This window comes from Caloenas nicobarica, chromosome Z, assembly GCF_036013445.1.
Source record: "Caloenas nicobarica isolate bCalNic1 chromosome Z, bCalNic1.hap1, whole genome shotgun sequence".
Classification (NCBI taxonomy): Eukaryota; Metazoa; Chordata; class Aves; order Columbiformes; family Columbidae; genus Caloenas; species Caloenas nicobarica.
Window position 1 is genome coordinate 73334722 of NC_088284.1, and position 20091 is coordinate 73354812.

General features: G+C 43.3%; 1 protein-coding gene across 1 annotated transcript in view; it reads left to right on the plus strand.

The window, feature by feature from the left end:
• The first annotated feature begins 10604 nt into the window (after positions 1-10604).
• The window catches only part of SVEP1 (sushi, von Willebrand factor type A, EGF and pentraxin domain containing 1), a 131474-nt gene continuing 121987 nt past the window's right edge, over positions 10605-20091 (plus strand). The window contains exon 1 of the mRNA XM_065655399.1: positions 10605-11232. Coding sequence (XP_065511471.1) covers positions 10651-11232 — 582 coding nt within the window. The 5' untranslated portion in view covers positions 10605-10650. The remainder of the gene's footprint in view (positions 11233-20091) is intronic.

Below are 20091 nucleotides of genomic sequence, written 5' to 3' on the forward strand. Positions count from 1 at the left end.
GGTAATTACACATGCTCAAACAAAACAGCACACCAACAAAAAAGGAAGCAATTCTTGTACTTCTGGAGAAAAAAAAATGTGTTCCATGTGGAATAATTTTGCAAGTACATGCAATTAATTGTAAATAAAGAGGCAAACTTGGTGTTCATGAACACAAAGCTTTGAGTGTAAAAGATGGTGGGTGAAATAAGCCATTGCTTTCATTCACAAAGAGAGGTTTCAAACCAATTACATTCTCTTATGATACTTCTGCTGATGTCAAGGAAAACATTTTAGGGATTGTGTCTAACAGGGAATTCTGTCTTTTTGTTGCCTCCTGTGAATAACGTGTCTTAAAGATATGAAAGGAAATTGCCCCATACAAGAATAGTCTGGGTCTACTCCACATAGAAGATGCCATTGGATATCTGGAGACTTGAAGGAGCTCTCTGAAAGATGAGAATACAATCTGATTATTGAATACTGATAGCAGGGTATTTCACTGGTATGTTTAAAAGAAGGAGCAAAATCAAGAGCATATGTTTTGTGTGTACACACAAATGATGAGGAGGGAAAATGCAAACATTTAGTTTGGAAGGAGAACTGAAACCAGCAAGGGACAGGAAAGGAAATAACAGAAGAGAGCCAAAGTACCTCCTTACACACAGCGCATGATCCAGCAGCACCTTCAGTTCCTACCTAATGCCTACTAACAAGCCTTGGTGTTTCCCTCCCAATATCTAAGTAGGTATTTATAAAATATTTTTACATCCTGTTGGATATAAACAACTTCTCCACACTGCCCTAAGCAATTCCATCCCACATGTCTGGTAATAACGTGTGCTTAAAGCTTCACTCCTGTGATTTTAAGAGGCTTGATCTAAGCAAACTTGAAGTTGATTGATTCTCTTAGAAGTCCCTGAGCCATGAGACTTTTATCAGGATCCACTAGGCTATTATAACTCATCTAGAAAACAGGGGTGTAACATCCCTGATGATGAAGACTGCAAAGCTGCAAACAGCAGTAGGTCCAAGTCGAAGCCGAGCTTGGTCATGCAGTGTCATTTAGCACATGGCCTTGATAAACAGCTCTGTAACCCAAAATGTCTGAGAATGAGACACTGCTGAAGCAGAATGAAGGTTTTCTCTGCTGGCTACCCTCAGCCAAAGCTCTTTCCTTCCTAAGCATCTCCTTCCTTCGCCCACAGCACTTGACAGAGGAAAGGCTTTTTTGTCTTCACCAATGACAAAGACTACATCATAGTAAGAGAAAGGAGATCTTTACACCAAATCTATATGAAAACCTAATGTCTAATACAAAGTAAATCAGCAGTTGAAGTCACATCACTTCAGTGGTCACAGGACTGAGGGCCAAAATAAAACAGTAATTTATTTAAAACATAGTTTCAGTTAACTGTGCCTAGAACAAGAACAGAGCACCAAGGAACACATGTAGAACAGCTTTATAAAATGGAAGAGGACTAGCACTGACTTGACTACATTTGACTCTCCAACATGACTTAGATCTTGCACACCTCTAGTAAATTCAGTGAGGAAAAAACAAAGCAAAACAAAACAAAAACCCCACCATTTATTCCTGTTTATGATGAAAATAGGCTTTGCACAAGATACAGTAAAATATACCCACCAAATGTATTCTATGCCTTTTTCACAGATTGGCCTATGATTAGTGATAGCACTGAAGTATAGAGCAATATTTTTCAAAGTAGTATGTGATCTTTTAGTATAAGTTGTCCATTAGCAAAAACTACACAACTCATTTTCTATCGTACACTCTGTAAAGAGGTAGTAATTAACTTCATCGTTTGCTATTCCGGTCATAATTATCCTCACCTCGCTCCCTGTAATGAGAAAGGATGAAGTCTAGTTCTTGGATTAGGAAGAGCTGAAGGAAAAGAAAGACCTGATTGACCTTTAATGGAATTTATAAGAAGCAGAGGTAGACGGGTTTATGGGTCACAATAGTCATTAACATACTTGTCTGAAGGTTGGCAATACAGGCAATGTGTGAAAAGCTCACTGTTCAAAACTTCAGAAGACATTTTCGCCTTATGTTTTTATTAAACTATATAAGTAATTTCCAAGTTACAGAAGAGTTAATGGAAAAGGACTTGGTAATACAATGTAAAAAACAAACGAACAAACAAAAACCAATAAACGTGTATTTGTAATAGAATATAAAAACATGGAAAACAAATAATAAAATTGTCAGTTTCTTGTTTTATTTCCATTGGGGAACATGCGTTACTCCTTGTGAAAATTCATCTAGTGGCAAACATCAAAAGCAAAAAAAAAGTGAGACCATATGTCAACTGAACTAGGTTCACTTAATTCCCACCTCTTTTGTGGTCGTGCAATACTGATCTGCTGACACGTGTGCAAGCACATCTCTGGGACAAGTAGACAAAATACAAGACCACGGAAAAGGTAAATAGAAAGATATAAGGCCAGGCATGATTACTATACAGAGTCCAGACAATGTAAAAGGGGCGTACACAAAGCATACAGGTGCTGACGTGTCTTCACACCCCAGGAGAAGAGCTTTAGGGCCATCACTTACATGGACATGTGTACGTGAAGACAGAAAGACAATTCTTTTCTCTATACAACACAATACAGGTACAACATTTAGATTATTTGCTTCAGACTGAAATCTGGGATTCAGAAATGGTGTCAACTGCCACATCTCTATTGGTTTCACTGATTTCCAGAGTTACTCCAAATCTGGGGGTCTTTCTTAGCCCTCACTCTGACGAAATTTCCATCAGAAATAAAAAGGAACCATGCCTGAATATGCATGGAAGGATTAGGCCTAGAACATTCAGTCTCAGTTTGAGTTCCCTGATGTTTATTTCTGTTTTGCTGAAATTTTAGTGTTAGCTAGCTTTTGTTAACCAGACAGGAAAGGAGACACTTTGAACTGTTGCCAATAAGAGGACATAACCTGAATGTCACTTCAGCCACAAAGTCACATGAAACAAATGGGTTAGACTGCTGAAAGAAGTACTAAGTTTACTCCAAATGCTTTTTTGGTTTAACTTCTGCAAACACATATACCTTTAGTGTGATTTCAAGTGGGCGAGGGAGCCAAACCCAACACACAGCACGTCCTCCCTTCTGTTTGCCTTAACTTCTGACAGGCTGCCGAAGTAGACGTGGCAGGGTTGCGTGTGTGACTTCAAACAAGGGTTTGTAAGCTCTTGAGGTGCTGAGTGTACCTGCTGATAGGACACAAAAGATGCAGTAGGTGTCTGGAAAAGAGATGGAGGCTGACACTCTTCCAGCTGTCCCGTATTATGACATGACTGTTGGCTGGGATGTCCCAATAGTCTCCTCATTAATGTGTAACAGAAGAGGTAACTTGGACCTTCCTACTGCTATAGCTCTCATTTCAGTTTTTTCCTGCTCTCACTTTAACATACTGAGCTCAGTGTTAATTATTCCTGCTTCCCCTGCAGTTACTGACAGAACTTGTACTTTTTTTCTGTAGGAGAAAAGAGAGAACCTTCTCTCTCCAGCCTTGTATATTTTCCTTCTCCTGGCACAGTGTTTTTAAGAGCTCTCTGTCCTAGATGTGTATCACAGTAATTCTGAAAGCATTTCTGTTTCTCATGTCTTCAGTTGGGCTGGCTCAATTTCAAAATAATATTTTGAGTAACATGCGTATGAGCTATCATACAGAGAGAGAGTGAGGTTATATGAATACAAGCCATGATCTGTCTGTGTTTGAACCTTATTTTTAACTCCCACATTTTAGGGAACAGTTTAAAGCTGAAAAAGTGTAGTTAATACTCTCTTAAAATCTGGAATCCACAACTCCAAGGTTTCTGAGATGGAAGACAGAACTTTGCACTGTGTTAAAGTATTGGATGGATTTTCATTCCACTGTTCTTCTACACACAACCTTTTAGTATCCACTGCATTATTATATGTCTCGGAGTTCAACTGCTTAGGTACACAGTTGTGTGAAGCATCTCCTTTTGAAAGAGGTCCCTGCAATTTCCACTTAATGCCATGTAGTCTTTGCAGTGGAGACAATAGTGAAGTCATTCCCTATTCATCACCTCTGTTTCTCCTCATGACTTACTATCTATCATATTGTTTTGCCTATCACATCTCTTTTCCGTTATCTCTTTTCCAGGCTGAAGATAATTTCTTGTCTGAGAGGATTATTGCCATCATAGTGTCCTAAATGCTTATCTATATCTAACATATTTGATATTCATAAGTGATACTATAAGTTGTGTGAATTTTAATAAGAAAGCTACATCCAAGGAGACTGTAGTCTTTTCTTATCCACAGAGAAAAGCCACACTTCTCCTGCTTGTGAGTTTCAGTTGCAATAGGGAAGAACTGCTCCACATGCCCCAAACCTCCTCTTCCTGACTCAAAACTTTGGGACCTTTGGAAATGTCAGAACTAAAGTCTCCCTTCAGAAAAGCACTTTCCAAACATGCATTTCAAGATAATTTCTTGGGTTCTTTGCGGGTGTTTTGATATAGGGAAGAGAGTTGAGAAATTTACTCATTCTTGCAGAGCACCGTCGTACTTTGCTGGTTAGTGCAGAACACCCTGTGAAGCAGATACAACGAGCAGCACCTGTGCACTGTAAGCAAGCAGAGCCAAAGACTGATGGTGCTTTTGTGTTTCAAGACTACAATACGCAGCAAGTTTTGGAAAAGCAACCTGGAATAACCTGTCTACCAAACACATTTTTTGACTGCATCAGCTTATTCAGGAGCAAAACCTGCCCTGAACAGACCTCACTGTACAGACCTTGCCTGCATCTTCTGTCCTGCCACACCAGAGCTTTCAAAGTCTTTGGTTTTGCTGTATTTCAACCTGCCTTTTATGATCCGAGTAGCCTTCCACAGTTTTCTCATATCCAATGTCTGCCTAGATCTTTACAAAAATCGTACAGCACATACTTCGGGCTGTAGAATACGGCAAAATACACGCACTTTATCATGAATGTACTAGGCCAACAATCGAATTTGTGCTTATAGACAAAGTATGTCTCATGAACTCTCATGAGCTTAACTTAAAAGTATATTCAACATCTGCTGTGCAGACAGAGACCAGCAGATGTTTTGATTTTGCCTACTTTTTTTTTTTATTATTATTATTTTGGAAGCTAGCCATATGATATTCTTAGTGTGCACTGTGCTTGTCCACAAGCGAAGATGAAATTCCTATGACTAAACTTTATCATTGTCTGAATACTGTGGAGCAATATGAATCTTGTTTTTCTTTTTTATAGCTTGAACTAATAACCCATAGCTTGGATCATGCAAATGCTTGTTTGCTCTACTGAAGACTAAAACACTCGGACCTCTGCCTGAAAGGAGAAATTTTTGGCAGACTGAATCTTCTCCTCCTACGTAATAATCTTTTTCCAAAGTCATGTGGACAGACATTTTGCCCTCATTTAAGGGCTATGTATTCTCTTCAGTCTGTGTCAGAACTCCCAGAGGTGTCAATGGGATTTGCATGTATAAATCAAAACTGACTGCCTCCAACTTTTTGTGTTTAAACACTTTATGTGGGAAGTCTGAACTTCAACTATCTATCCCTGAAAGATTTATCTCAAAATAATTAAAACCAGTGAATTACTGCTATTCAAAAGGATTGCAAAGTATCTAGCCGGTCTTTTTACTGATAAAACAAGTGATAATTTTAGAGATTATATCTTATTTTCCGAAGATTCTTCAATTCCACCATGCATGTTGCTTCATGTTCTGTTTAAGCCAAAGGCTGAGGCCTAAAATGGCCAAAGAAATCCACTCAGTTTTTGTGACTAAGATCTTGATTGCCTAGCTTTGGGACCTCAGTATCAAATGTAAAATACAACCTCATCTCTCCTTTACGCTCTTTTCACTACTGCCACTAAAGAAATATTCAATGGTCAGATGCTGCTGAGGCAGTTTGTTCCAGCAACACATCCCGCTGCAGGGAGCTTGCAAGGGCAGACTGTGCAGCAAGGCTGCCATCCTGCCTGGTCTTTGTCATGGTTTTGGGGGCAGTGAGTGAAAAATGTAGAGCCATAGTTAGGTAAGGCACTGGCAGCAGTAGGAGGTGAAGGTTGTCACTCAGAGGTGAGAACTCAGAAGCTGGACCTGTTCTCTCTGCCCTTTGTCCCAAAGGGTACAGGAAGAAAGAGGAAGAAGTAACTTCCCAAAGCCCCTTCTTCTTCCTCCCCTTCTCCTAGAATAGCTCTGCTGCTTTAATTTAAACCATGAAGACTTTGGATGGCACCTACCAGGGACTGGCACTAGTCTCCAAAATGCTGTACTTCAGGCTCCTCGGTGGCAGATTTCAGAGGTCATTTTCTGAGAATGTAAGTATTTCTCCTCATGCTCTATAAAAACTATTCCTGCAAGCTTTGCTCCTCATAGAGAGTCTTAAATACCTACTGTTGAAATACTGCCTGACATCTGCAAAGGCAAATGGACAGCACAGAGCAATCCCGTACCCTGCCAATGGCTGAAATAGCAGAAAGAAGTCTGGTTGTGCTAGTTCCATGTCCATCTTTCCCCAGATGGGCACTGTGTGCTTGAGCACAAAGAGGTTTAGAGCAAGCCCAGTAACATCAGGTCCTGATTTCTGTTCCTATCTCTAGTTCAGATAAAATTTAGAATGCCCCAAGATTCCTGCAGAAGACTTAACGTTTCAGCTGTGGCTGTGTTTCTATTGTGGCACAAAGTTGCTAACGGAACATCTTTACTGTAAAAACAAAAATGACCTGCATTCCTCCAAAAATTGTAGGGTATGTGAGACTGCGGTGCTGTCTCTGCATGAATACTGTGTGGGTTGAGTACAAGGATGTATTCTGTCCAGCTGTATTTGGGGGAACATGAAGGGGAAGAAATATAATGCTTTTCTTCTCCATATTTGGAAAGATGCTTGGCCATGTTTCATTGAATAATTCAACCAGCAAGCTATCTGGCTAAAGGACAGCAATCCTCAGACTGTTTGCAGAAGGGTTTTTAACCAGGGGTAATGATTTCCCTTTTGTTTAGTAAGCAGGGTGGTGTTGAATGGCCATATGATCTTGCAGGGAGACAGTAAAGAATTACTGGAATTCATGTAGTCTGTGGATTTTAATAAGACAAATAAAGAGATACGGAATGTGATTGTAAAAGCAGCTGAAGTGCTGCTCTTAAGCTTTCCTTTTCAGGACCAGTCAGCCCTCTTCTGTCACATGACAAAGGCAATTTATTCACAAGATCTAGTGTTTTTTGTTACCTGCTGTTTTGTAATGGAATAAAGTCACAGTCCGGCACCACCTTCTTGTCACATTGTCATCAGAAGCCACACGAAACCCATATTTTCTGTTCAAGTGGTGAAGCCCAGGGCAGATATTTTGACCTTAAGGACAATTAAAGTGGGAAAAACTCCTGCTCTCCACTTCCCCATCTGCTACAGATCAGTATGAACCAAAGCACAAATAATATGCATGAACACAACAGGGAAAAGACCATCAAAAGCAGAGGGCTTAAGCGCATCAACATGGAAAGGATTTGTAAAGAGCTGGCAGTCAGGCTTGGAGAAGGCAATTTCATTACAACAGAGATTTCCCCTGGAAATGGTGCTCTCAGAAAAGCTTAGTGAACATATAGTGAACAGAATGTTTGCTGCTTACACAGACACACGACCTCCGCCACCATCTGCAAGATGACTTTTTCTCTTGTCAGCACAAACCCATGGATAAAAAACCTTCCTGAGGATTCCACAGGCTGACTCCAAGCTTTTTAAGTTTCAGTTTATTCCAGAAATCATTTTCTAGTTTTTTCAAATCATGTTGGGAACACAGTGGAAGACTTTGGATGCCTCCCTTGTACCATTAGATCATGTTTATTAAACATGCTGATGCTAACTTCTCGTAGTCTCACGTAATGCTTCATTTAGTGTCTCTTCTCTGCACAACTAGGTTGAATACCAATGATTGTAAAGAGAGTTACCTGTGACAAGAGAGAATGAGGAGAGTTATTTATTTACAGGTCACTGATTTTTTTGAAATTTTTTGCACACTAATTATCCATGGATTGAAAGGAAATTTCCCCTCATCACTTCAATTTTCCTGGATTTTTCTCCACATCAGTATCACGCTAGGGTCTCAGTCTTGCATCCAGAGTCAGAGTTTAGCTGTTCACCTATTTACTCCTTATCTATTGTGAACTCCCTGTGTGACAAATACATCTAGAACTTGAACTGATTACTTCACTCTGCTGCCCTTGCACATGCAAACACAGCTTTCCGTTGAACCAGTAGGAGCTTTGGTGCAGCATGGCTGCAGGGCCTGCTTCACCAAAGAGAATAAGCATTCTCACAAATTTCAAGGACTAATTTATAATTGCCCTGTTATTTTTTGCATTCACAATCCTGATGAGATCACTAAGATTGAAATTAACTCTGTGTTCTCACAGTTAGTCATGCCTGATTGTGGTCTCCCATGCTGGCAAGTACAGGAGGTGCATATGAAATTGTTCTTCCTTTGTGAAAAATGTTTTCAATTCATCCTCCTTTCCCTTGCTTCTGAGTCCTAAAATGTGCAGCATTTATAACCTAAACCTAGTGTTATGAAAACATGGGGAAAACAAGGGAATTGACAGTTAGCTTTCCAACAAACTAAACCAGCCTAGAGAAAATAATCTTTTATGACCTAAAGACTGAGAAGTAACAGTAGCACATCGTAACTGCAATGACGCACTTCAGTTAGGAGCACCTTGCAGAAACCAGGCACTTCCTCCGTTTCCACCTCCTGTTCTTGGCTATACTCTTCCATTCTTTCATTCTGGTCTGTGCAAAGACTGACATGATCTCTAGTCCAGTACAATGCAGATGAAGAGCACTGCAAGGTATACTAGTGCTGTGACTCAGACCACAGTGAATGCAACTGCAGCATCATTTCTTTAATCCTCCAAAGACCAATGGTGCAACTTAACTTGCTGAGGACTTTGGTAGTTGTAGCAACTTTCAGCTACCCCTTTCAAGACAAAAAGGCTGCAGAGTAGCCCAGGCATGATGTTGCAGTTTTATTTTGCTGTCACATGAGCAGAAACAGTTTAACTGATCTGGCCCATCAGCTACACAACCTCCAGTACCAAAACTACTCTTCACATATGCCTCAGTAAGTGTTTGATCGCTACCTTCTCTTCAAGCACCAAGTGGCAAACGTATACCTAAGAAATAGATTTTTGTAAAGCACTTGGACTACTACATGAATGTAAAAACACATTGGAACTGTATACCAAATGCATCATGTCCCTAATTAAATAATATCTTCTGTCAGTCTCTTGTCATTTGCAGTGGAATTTGAGTGTTGCTGGGAAATCAAAGGGATAGTATTGGATCAATTTTCCACCACTTGACACCCCAGTGAAGAAAGAGTAAATAATTCAATTAAATTTAAATGTGAGGTTTGACTTGCAAATGCAGCAATGTACCTGTGTATTCCATGGCACTGTCAAATGTCAACAGAAGTAAACTAAAGCAGAGAGGAAAACTAGAAAATGAATAAAGGAAAGAAAAATACCAGTGAAAAGCAAAGAGCTGCATCAACAGGTTTATATGGCTAATCTATCCCAAGGTAATTTTTTTGAGACTGAGTTACTCCTGGAAATGGAGTTGATTAGCTGGATAGCTGTTTAATACTGAACTAGTAGCTGAAATGAACCCAAGTTATCGCCCCATAACAGTCTTGCGAATTAAATCTGTATAGAGGTTGGTTGAAGGGGGAGTGGGCTCTGAATTCTGGCAGGTCTCTTTGGGAGTGTTTCTCTCTCCCAAAGTGATTCACAAACAGCAAGATAGCATGGGAACCCTTCCAAGAAATGGCTTGTAATCTCGAACTTAGTTACTGGGACTTTTTTGTAACAAGCACAGAAGATTTTGTCACTGTCAGTACATCCAGGCATATATACATTTACGTACACATGTAGATATGCAGATGCTGCCCCTGCCTTTCATGCATATACCCTTTGTGCACACTCACCCTGTACATCCAGACACCTCACCAGCACTTCGGTGAGACACTCATCAGTAAGGTATTGCTACAACTTCGAAGTCGGAAAATTGCGTCCACAGGCGGATGAAATGTCCCCTTGAACGAGACAGGGAGACGGTGACAGAGTCAGGAGCGGGACCCGAGCCTGCCCCCGTCAGACCTCCCAGCCGCAAGCGCATCCTCCCCGCAAAACAAAGGGCTAAATTAACCACGATTAATTCAGCACGTGTCAGTGGAAGCCCTGGCTCCGTCCCCGCGAGCAGCAGCTCCAGCTCCGCGGCGGGCGAGCGGAAAAGCCGCTCCTCGATTTTGGGGATTTTTTCCGCCTTTCTCCGCCCCGCTTTCCCCTCCGCCACCCGCGGAGCCCAGCACCGCGCCGCTTCGGCTCGGAGCGTTCCCAGTGACCGGGATCGCCCTCGCCAGCCACGGGGGGACCCTTAGGGGCGGGACGGGGAGGCGGGGAGGGAGCGGCGGGTGGGCTCGTTACCGAAAGGCGAGGGGCCGGGGGGGGGAGGGGGGCGTGTGAGGGGCAGCGCCTGAGCCGCGGGGGAGGCCCGCGGGGGGATTAAAGGGCGCGGATACCTGCGGGGGCCGGCGGGGAGGCGGGCAGGCTGCCCCTCGGAGCAGACAGGAGGTGGGGCGTCATGGGGCGACCAGCCGCTCTCCTCCCGCGGCTGCCGGCGTCTCCCGGCGCCCGCCGCCCCGCGATGTGGCCCCTTGTGGCTCTCTGCTGCTGGGGGGGGCTGTCGCTGTCCTTGTCGCCGTCGGCGCCGCAGGGCCGGACGGGCGGCCCGCCGGGCGCCCTCTCCCGCGCCCCCACCTTCCCCTCTCCCGCCCTGGCGGCGCCGCCGCTGCCCGACACGACGGAGAGCAAAGTGGAGAAGCTGGGCCGCGCCTTCAAGCGCCAGGTGCGGCGGCTGCGGGCGCGCAGCGGGCGGCTGGAGCTGGTCTTCCTGGTGGACGAGTCGTCGAGCGTGGGTCCGGCGAACTTCCTCAGCGAGCTGCGCTTCGTCAAGAAGCTGCTGTCCGACTTCCCCGTGGTGCCCGCGGCCACGCGCGTGGCCATCGTCACCTTCTCCTCGCGCAGCAACGTGGTGCCGCGCGTGGACTACATCTCGCGGCGGCGGCCGCAGCAGCACAAGTGCGCGCTGCTGGGCCGGGAGATCCCCGCCATCGCCTACCGCGGCGGCGGCACCTACACCAAGGGCGCCTTCCAGCAGGCGGCGGTGAGCGCGGCGCGGGGGCCGGGGAGCGCGGCCGTGAGGGGGCGGCGGGGTGTGGTGAGGGGCGTGGTGGCGCCGGGAGGGGTGCGATGGGGCGTGCGGTGCAGGGCGCCGTGTGCGTTTGGCCGTGAGGTGTGTGGTGAGCGGCACGGTGGTGCCATGGAGTGTGCGGTGAGGTGTGTGGTGAGGGGCGGAGTGAGCGCTGTGGTGGTTCCGTGAGGCGTGTGGTGATGCCATGAGGTGAGTGGTGGGGTGTGAGGGGCGCGGCGGTTCCACGTGGGGTGTGTGGTGAGGGATGCGGTGGTTCTGTGGGATGTGTGGTGAGAGGTGTGGGGTGTGTGGTGAGGGACACGGTGGTGCTGTGAGGTGTGTGGTGAGGGGTGCAGTGGTTCCACATGAGGTTTGTGGTGAGGGGTGCAGTGGTTCCACATGAGGTTTGTGGTGAGGGGTGCAGTGGTTCTGTGGGATGTGTGGTGAGAGGTGTGGTGGTGCTGTGGGGTGTGTGGTGAGGGACACGGTGGTGCTGCGATGTGTGTGGTGAGGGATGCAGTGGTTCCACGTGGGGTGTGTGGTGAGGGGTGCAGTGGTTCCACGTGGGGTGTGTGGTGAGGGATGCAGTGGTTCCACGTGGGGTGTGTGGTGAGGGATGCAGTGGTTCCACGTGGGGTGTGTGGTGAGGGGTGCAGTGGTTCCACGTGGGGTGTGTGGTGAGGGATGCAGTGGTTCCACGTGGGGTGTGTGGTGAGGGATGCAGTGGTTCCACGTGGGGTGTGTGGTGAGGGGTGCAGTGGTTCCACGTGGGGTGTGTGGTGAGGGGTGCAGTGGTTCCACGTGGGGTGTGTGGTGAGGGGTGCAGTGGTTCCACGTGGGGTGTGTGGTGAGGGGTGCAGTGGTTCTGTGGGATGTGTGGTGAGAGGTGCGGTGGTGCTGTGGGGTGTGTGGTGAGGGACACAGTGGTGCTGCGAGGTGTGTGTTGAGGGATGCGGTGGTTCCATGGGCTGTGTGGTGAGGGGCGCGGTGATGCCGTGAGGTGTATGTGGCGGTGAGGTGCGGGGTGCGGTGTGTCAAGCTGTCAGTCGTGAAGGAAAGCAATGCGAGGCATGTGATGCTGTGCTGTTTGGGCTGGTTAGGTGTGTGATGGCTCAGTGTGTGGTGTGGGAGTGTGGTTCTGCATGCCTTGCAAGGATGTTCAGTGTCAAGGGGTGTGGGGCTGTATGGTGGGGTGTGAAATGTGGTATAGTCTGGTCAGGGCAACTAGTCACCATCATCTCACGTTGCCTGTACCTGCGGCTCCCATGTTTTCGGCTGCCCTTGCAAACAAATGTGTGAAATTCACTATGAGGAAACATGGAGCCAATGTCCCTGTTTCAGAAGTGATAATACATATGAGTCAAGTCTGGCATCTGAAACGTCTGCTTTGTTTCTTGTCAGCGGGACTTGGGTGCCCGATAGCTGTCAGCAGTCAGAGATATCTTCATACTGTCGTCAGGTGACTATTTTAATTGCTGATGACTGACAAAGGTGCCCTTAAGCTGTGTGTAGTATACCAATAAATAGAAGCAAGTCCAGGAACATTTCCAGACACTGGAAATTGATCATCTGTGGTGTTAAGTTGTTATACAGTCCGATGGCACAAATTTTGTTTAGGCAGCTCCTGGGCATGCGTTGGCACTTGAGCATGCTGGGAAGGTTTCCCAATAGATGGCTTGTGGACAGCCAGTCTACTCTGGAAGCTCTTTTACAAGGCTAGACCAGGCTGCTCCTTAACCTTTGGCCTCTGTGCACAGGAGCATTCCCAAAGCAAGTCCAGTTTTCTGTTATTTTTATATCTAATTTCTAGTGGTGTCCTGTGGGAGAGCATTGGGTGTACTTTTCTTGAAACATCTTACATGCTCTCATCTGTAGTTGATGAGTGAGACTGCAAGAGGTTCATCAGTGCTGGGCATGTGAAATTGGCAAAGATTATTCTCTTCTTCACATGTGGTAGGAGAAAGGAAGACCATTTTCTAATGTGCTCAGGGTTTCACACGGAAAACCTGCTTTAGGAAAACACATCCTATGTGAGATCTTCCTCTGTGAAGTCAGGTTTCAATATAGATCCATCCCAGGGTGCTGTTTGAAAAGGTTAATGATACAAGTTAAAAATAACTGTTACAAACAAAACATAAGTTTAAGAAATACCATCTGTTTTCTTGATACAGAGTGTTGCCTAATCATACCTTTGAAATGGAATAAACAAAAATTCCCTTCGGAAACCTACAATTTAGTTTTATGAGCCCAGCTAAACCTTGTGGTTACAACAGCATCACTGTCTGTCATTTTGCACTGCGGTCTCATAAGAATGTGGGAAGAAAAATATTTGCATGGTGGCAGAGAGAAATGCAATAGAATGACAAAGTTAAATTTTGGGCTGCTTGCTGGCTCTTGGTTAAAGGTCCTGTACTGTGGTTTTGTTCGGTACGTCTTCTTCATGTGAGACAAATTACAGCTGCAGGGAATACTTTCTTTTCTAGGGACTCTTCAGAAAATAACTGTTCTAAGTTTAAAATACTTCTATTGGAATAAATCTCAAGAAGTATTTTAAGTATAACAAAATTGTTGTTCCCTATGGGCTCTTACACTGCTGTCCTTTGCTTTTAACTGTCTCTTGGTACAATCACAATTATTTCTTCTTTCACTTCCCTAAAATCTCTGTTTTCTTCTTACGCTTTAATGTGGTGTTTCTTCTGCTTCTAACCAGAATTCTTTGCTTCTTTTCCAAAACCAAAGGTGTCTGCAAAGCATGACAAATTCTGCAAGAGAGTATCGATTATGTGTCATAGTAACAGAAAAAGAAGGAAAGTGTGATGTTAGAATAATCCCAGCACTTAAGTCACCATGCAGCACTTGGTAGCTCTCAAAGTGATTAACTCAAGTCTATGACAGTTCTGTGGGAACTAAGGAGGCAGAGAAGTGAATTCTGCAAGATCGTCAGGCCAGTCAGTGGCTGACCTGGGAACATCAGTGAACAGAAGCAGGATTTACTTAGCAGTTACTGTCTCAGAACCTGTGGCAGCAAAACCATTCATTTAACATGATCCTAAAGGTAGACCTACTCAGTTTGACTAGCTGTTGCACATCCATGTAATGACCATCTTCTTTCAAAAAATAAGGGAGTTTGCCTTGGCACTGCATTTTTGTATCCTCTCCAAAGGCACTTTGCAGAGAGGTTTACTGTGGACCTTCTGTTCTGTCAAAGATGTCCACACTTACTTTTGCCACATGGAGCACACTTTGACATTCCTACCTAGCAGATTAAAGATAAATTATATGAGGTATGCAGAAATGTGAAGGATGTACCACAAGAGTCATTGGCAAGAGACAGCACCCTGATGAGGAAGGCTGAACTGCTGTCAGTGTTCAGTTTTGCCACCCTATTTGGGATTTCATGCCACACTTGAGCTAGCAAGTGCTAGATACGTTTGCTGCTGTAAAAAGGCCTAGTGTTTTTGTTACTTTTCTCAGTGATGGAGGTATCACAGAGAGTTTCTCCTGTCACAGGGTTTTTTCCAGAGCTCCAGAGTCAGGAGCTAATCGCAGGTTTGGGGGGAGGAAAAAGACTGAAACATTTTGCTCTACATTCCAGGAGGGAAATTTATTGCAACTACATGTAGCAGAGGCCTCTTAAGCTACCTTCAGATTGCAGGAATTTGATGGTGAGTTTGTCATGCTGGATTGGTAAAAATCCCTAGTGAAGAAGATTTTTTCAAACTTGCATCGTGACAGTCAGATTTAGTAACATTTTTCAAGGTCAGATTTATTTAGACATTATCACTGTTTAGCTCATCTACAAATATAGTAAAATGTTTTCAAATGTAAGTTTACTTTCTCCAAAAAAAAGTATGAATTTGTCTTCTATGGTATCTACAGTAGTTAATTTTAAAATAGGGAAAGAGTTAAGGCATGAAGTTGTTCAGAATTCGGTTTAAGATCCCAAAACATCCCTCAAAGGACATTAATATAGGTGGCTTGAGATTCTTGCTTTGTGTTTAGTTTGTGCCTCTTAGGAAGAGCAGATGTTGAGTTTTATAAAACGTACTTAACATAACAAAATATCTGTAATAGCAGGTATTTAGAGGTATTAACTTATGCTCTTGTTCAGCAGTCCTTTTAAGGCACACGTGAACAGTTTGAGAAAAGGGAAAAAACTGAGCTCATTCATTCAAATCACTTTGGCTTCAGTTTTGCACATCACAAGTTGGTGGGACAGCACAAACTACCTGCAGTTTGTGATAAGCAGATTGCTTATTGCATTATGGAAAGTTGCAGACCTGTTGTGACAGCGAGGAGGAACTGAATCAGAACTGAAGAAAGTATGAACAGGTTTGAGCGAGTGTTGCTGCGGCTAGTTGAGAAATGTATCTAAAGCCCAAAGAGCTCAGTAGTGTGAAGTGCTGAATTCCCCAGCTGTAGGCATCTGGATTGAAGCTTCTAATTTTGAGAGATCAGCACTGCTAACAGCACCCATTGCACATCATGGGAGGGATGTGCATCTGTTGCCAGATCCGTCATGAAACAGAGAGAAGGGTGGAAGTTTAGAGGTGTGTTCTTGTCTTAGCACCTAAGATTCACAGTTACATATGTACCAGCACTGATGTGCCATCTTTATTGATGGACAGTTTAAACATCCTGAAGCCGCATTGATTGTTGTGGGCTAAACAAGATGAAATACAAATGATTTAAACTACTCCATGTGGCAACCTCTTGACAAAATAATAATAGCTGCTTCTAAGAAGACAGGCTTGTTTCTGTCTTTCAATTGAAGTAAAATGGGAAGTACTTCTCTTCAAAACTGAACTTGGAAGTTGTACTATAGATGTGCACTGCTGTTGAGTTGAAGTCACGTAGCCCACCGGCAGCCTTAGACAAGTCAATTGTCCTAAACAACTTGGCAAAGCAGTAGCTGAGGGAGGCCTTGGTAGTTGCTCTGTGTTATTGTAGTAATTCTTACATTAAAAAGCTGGGCTTTTTGCTTTTGTAGTTCATCTTTACTCCATTGAAGTCAGCGCTATATGTAAGTGGAAGGTCCGTCACAGCACCTACAGAATGAAGTGACACATCTTCTGAATATCTGATCTTTAAAATCTGGCTTTTGTATCTAACCTGATCTTGAGGGAGCATGAGGATTGGCCAACCAGCACATCAGATTCAGTGTTCTGTTGTCCAATTAACAAACATGAAAAACTGGCCCTCAGAAGAATGTAAGCACATATCAACTTAGGATAAACAGTTCTAATGCTTATTTAATGCTTGTTTAAATAAGTAATGGTGACTTTGTTTCTTCTGTATGTCAAAAGCACGAAAGTACAAGATGCAGCATTGTCACCCACTAGGATAATTGGCTTTTCATTTCAATGCGTTTTCAGATTCAGAATCTCATTCTGAAATAAAAACAAAAAATAGTTGAAGCAAAGGAAATTAAAAATCTTTACTTTCCATGTAAGTAATTTAATTTTTTTTATTTGAAAAAAGTAGTACCATCTCACTGAGAAGATAAGCATTTAGAGTGATGTGTGTTCTATGTTTATCAAGAATGTGTTTATGGATTTTAATTCCTGTGACATCTGCAGAATCAGCAACTTACGATGAGAGAGCATCAGATTCTAGCCTATTTCTGCCATTGTGCTGTGAATATCTGATGATGGCTTAGGTCAGTTAGAGCCAGCTGACAGCAGTGGGCATCTCTAAGTTCCAACATGGCCTTGAAGTCTGTATTAAAGATTATGGTGAAAAAAACTGAAGTCAACCTGATTTACCTCTGTGGTCACATTTGAAATTGCGGAGCTGATAGTTAGCAATTACAGAGCAAATCGAGAGTGGAGTTTCTGTCAGCCATTATTAGTGTCATCTCTAAATCACCACTTTTAATCAGTGTAGCATTTGCGAAAAGTATTTATCCTGCATACTGTAATCTTGCCTAGGATTTGCTCACAAGATTAATACAACAGGGTCAGATGCAACATACACATCTGCACATTGTTCATTGTCTTTAGACCTAGCCTGAAGTGGAGCTACCTTAAGAAGTTATTAAGTAGTTAATTTTTTTTCTCTGGCTTTTTGGCTGGGACAGGCGAGAAGTGCTCTGTTTAGCATCATATACGGGGCTAAGCAGGGTTAAGATTTTCTTCAGTTGAAAACCTACTCTTTGGAAATCGGTCTGTTTGTGCTTCCAGGACTGTGTCCTGCATTTTGGTCTAAGCAGAAGTATGTGGTGTGGAAGTCTGGTATTTAGCTGATTAGGCATTTATTATCTTCCATTTAACTTAAGTGCAATTTGTTTTTAAAATGCTAAAATATGTGTCTTACAAGAAGCACTGAAGGACACTGCTATGTACCCTTTCGCCTCATCAGTTCAACGAGACAAACTGAGTTCATCAGTGTGAGGTACAGAAGAGAGACAGCCTGGCTTCAGGCAGAGCAGAGACTGAAATGCATCATCCTGGGAGTCTGTATCCCAGTAGAGACCACTGGTAGGGTTGTACCTGTGTGCCTCTTATATGGTGGTTCTGTGTTGGATGTGCTGAGACCCTTTATTCCAGTGTCTCCCCCTCCATTGAGCAGGCAGGAAGCTGCAGGGGCATAGATACACTGCCTGAATCTAGACTCTGAATTAGACACTGGCTTCCTGTCCCTTATTCTCTATGTTCTTCCTTCTCCAATATCCCTAGAAGCAATACACTTGGTAGTTCTGATCAGAAGAGGGCAAAAAATACTAGTGAGTGTTCTGTTCTTGATTGGTTCTTAAAGAATTGATTTTCATTGCTTGGAAAAATTACTTGTCAGTTCTCTTTAACACTTTGGACTGCGTGCCCTCCCAAACCACAGTTTTTATATCTCTGAATGTACTCCAACAATATGTTCATTCTAGTACTAGGGATAAGTAGAAGCAGTGCACGATGTTGTATAAAAAGAACTGTTATTGGATGGAGTGATTTACAATATTTTCATGCAAAGTTTGTGGCTTACTAAAACCTGGCTTGGCATTCAAGTTACCATCTATACTTATACTTTTGCACAACTTCTGGACAAGTAGTTTGCTCATTCAGCTTGGTGGCTTTGAGAATGGCAAATGAGCCCACAAAAGAACTTGAAGTTACAGTTCTCTTTTTGTTCTTTAATTTTCGAGATGCTCATTATGGCATATTGTGTCTTGCTTTGTTGCAATACTTTGAGTTTGATCAGCGATATTCAAAGATGTTTGCGGTTTTAGCCAACAGAACTTTGAAGACATGCTAGATTTTATCTAAATCATGTTCTCCACAAAAATATTGAAATTCCATGGAAAGTGGATGAGGTTTTATTGGTTTCAGTTGTTCTGTTTTCTGAATATCCTTCATGAAGTTTTAAGGCTGAAATGGTCATTATGGGTATAGTGTTTGATCATTCACATAACTGCATAGAATGCTTTATGACTTCCACCCATAAAGAGTACCTGTTGGTGATGCTGTGTGAGATATAGTTGAATGATGAAGCAATGAGCTGACATTTTCTGACTTTCCAATCTGCTTTGAATAGGAGATACCACGTGTGCATTGGGAGCCTTTCAGAAGCAAAGAAACTGTGATAGTGTTTAAGAGAGATCCTGAGGAACTGTGCAAATGGCCAGTATATTTTAGTAATGCCATGGATTCTACCGAAGTTTTAGAAATAAATTGTCCGAAGCCTGCTTTTCATTTTGATCCATTCCACCAGTGTTGATGTGTTCTAGCCTTGCTGATGTTCTTGAGTCATTTTTATGTGCTAAACCTAAAAAGACAAAGGCAAAGAACTATAACTTTCTGGAAAAAAGGCGGCAACCGTAAGAAAACATACTCCTTTTGGCACAAAGCGGGGTGTTCTGTGTCCCTCATTGCTGAGTTGGGCATTACCAGCAAGGAAACTGGTACTACTGAGTGGTTGTTTCTTGTCTTTCTATCATGTACCTACCTATCTCAGCCAATTTCCCTGTACTACAGGAAGCTGGTCTAATCCTAAACCTTACAAGGTCACATCTGACATTTTCATAACTTTTACCTCTGAGAACTGAGATGGATATTCCTGCCTGGAAGGATCTGCAATGCACAGTGTACAGTGGCCTTCCTGACCTGTGTTTTGTCAACCAACCATGCGTGAAGTAAGGAGAGGAGGTCTGAGAATGCAAAGAGAGAGAAGTGTGCCAGCATCCACTGTGTATCTGCCAAGAACAGGCTTCCCTTAGAAGGCATACTCTTTATTTACAGCATAGTACCATAAACCCTTTAGCCATTTCCCAGTGTATCATACAGAGACAGAGGAAAGGTGAGAAATCGGAGACATTGCTGCAGGAATTAACACAAATCTTGCTGATGCAATAGCAGAACTAACAGCACAATGAATTAAACCTTTCATCACTATGGTATCTGGATGACGTTTTCATAAATGTTTCAGGAACAGAGATTAATTTTCCTGAGAAAACCATTTTTTGTCCTCTTCTCTCAGAGCCTTTGCTGGAGGGGTCTGACAGTAAGTACCTTCTGATCCCCAGTCCTTTAGAGTTAGCACCTGCACAGAGAAATCATTCTTACCATGTGCCTTGCTCCAGAGAGACGAAGACAAACCAGAAAATCTACTGAGCGATTTGTTCCAAGAGCGGGAAATAAATTCCAGGCATTAAAATTTTGAAGCAGTCAGGACAAAAGATGTTTTATTTTTAAGCCATTTCCTAGACTTATGAGTGGCCTTTCCAGTAAAATAAATCATTAGCAGTATTTCCTGACTCAAAACTCAGCATTAATATTCTGTATGTATATATATTTTGCATGTTCTGTGACATATTTTTAGCCTTAGTCCTCCAGTTCCACTCGT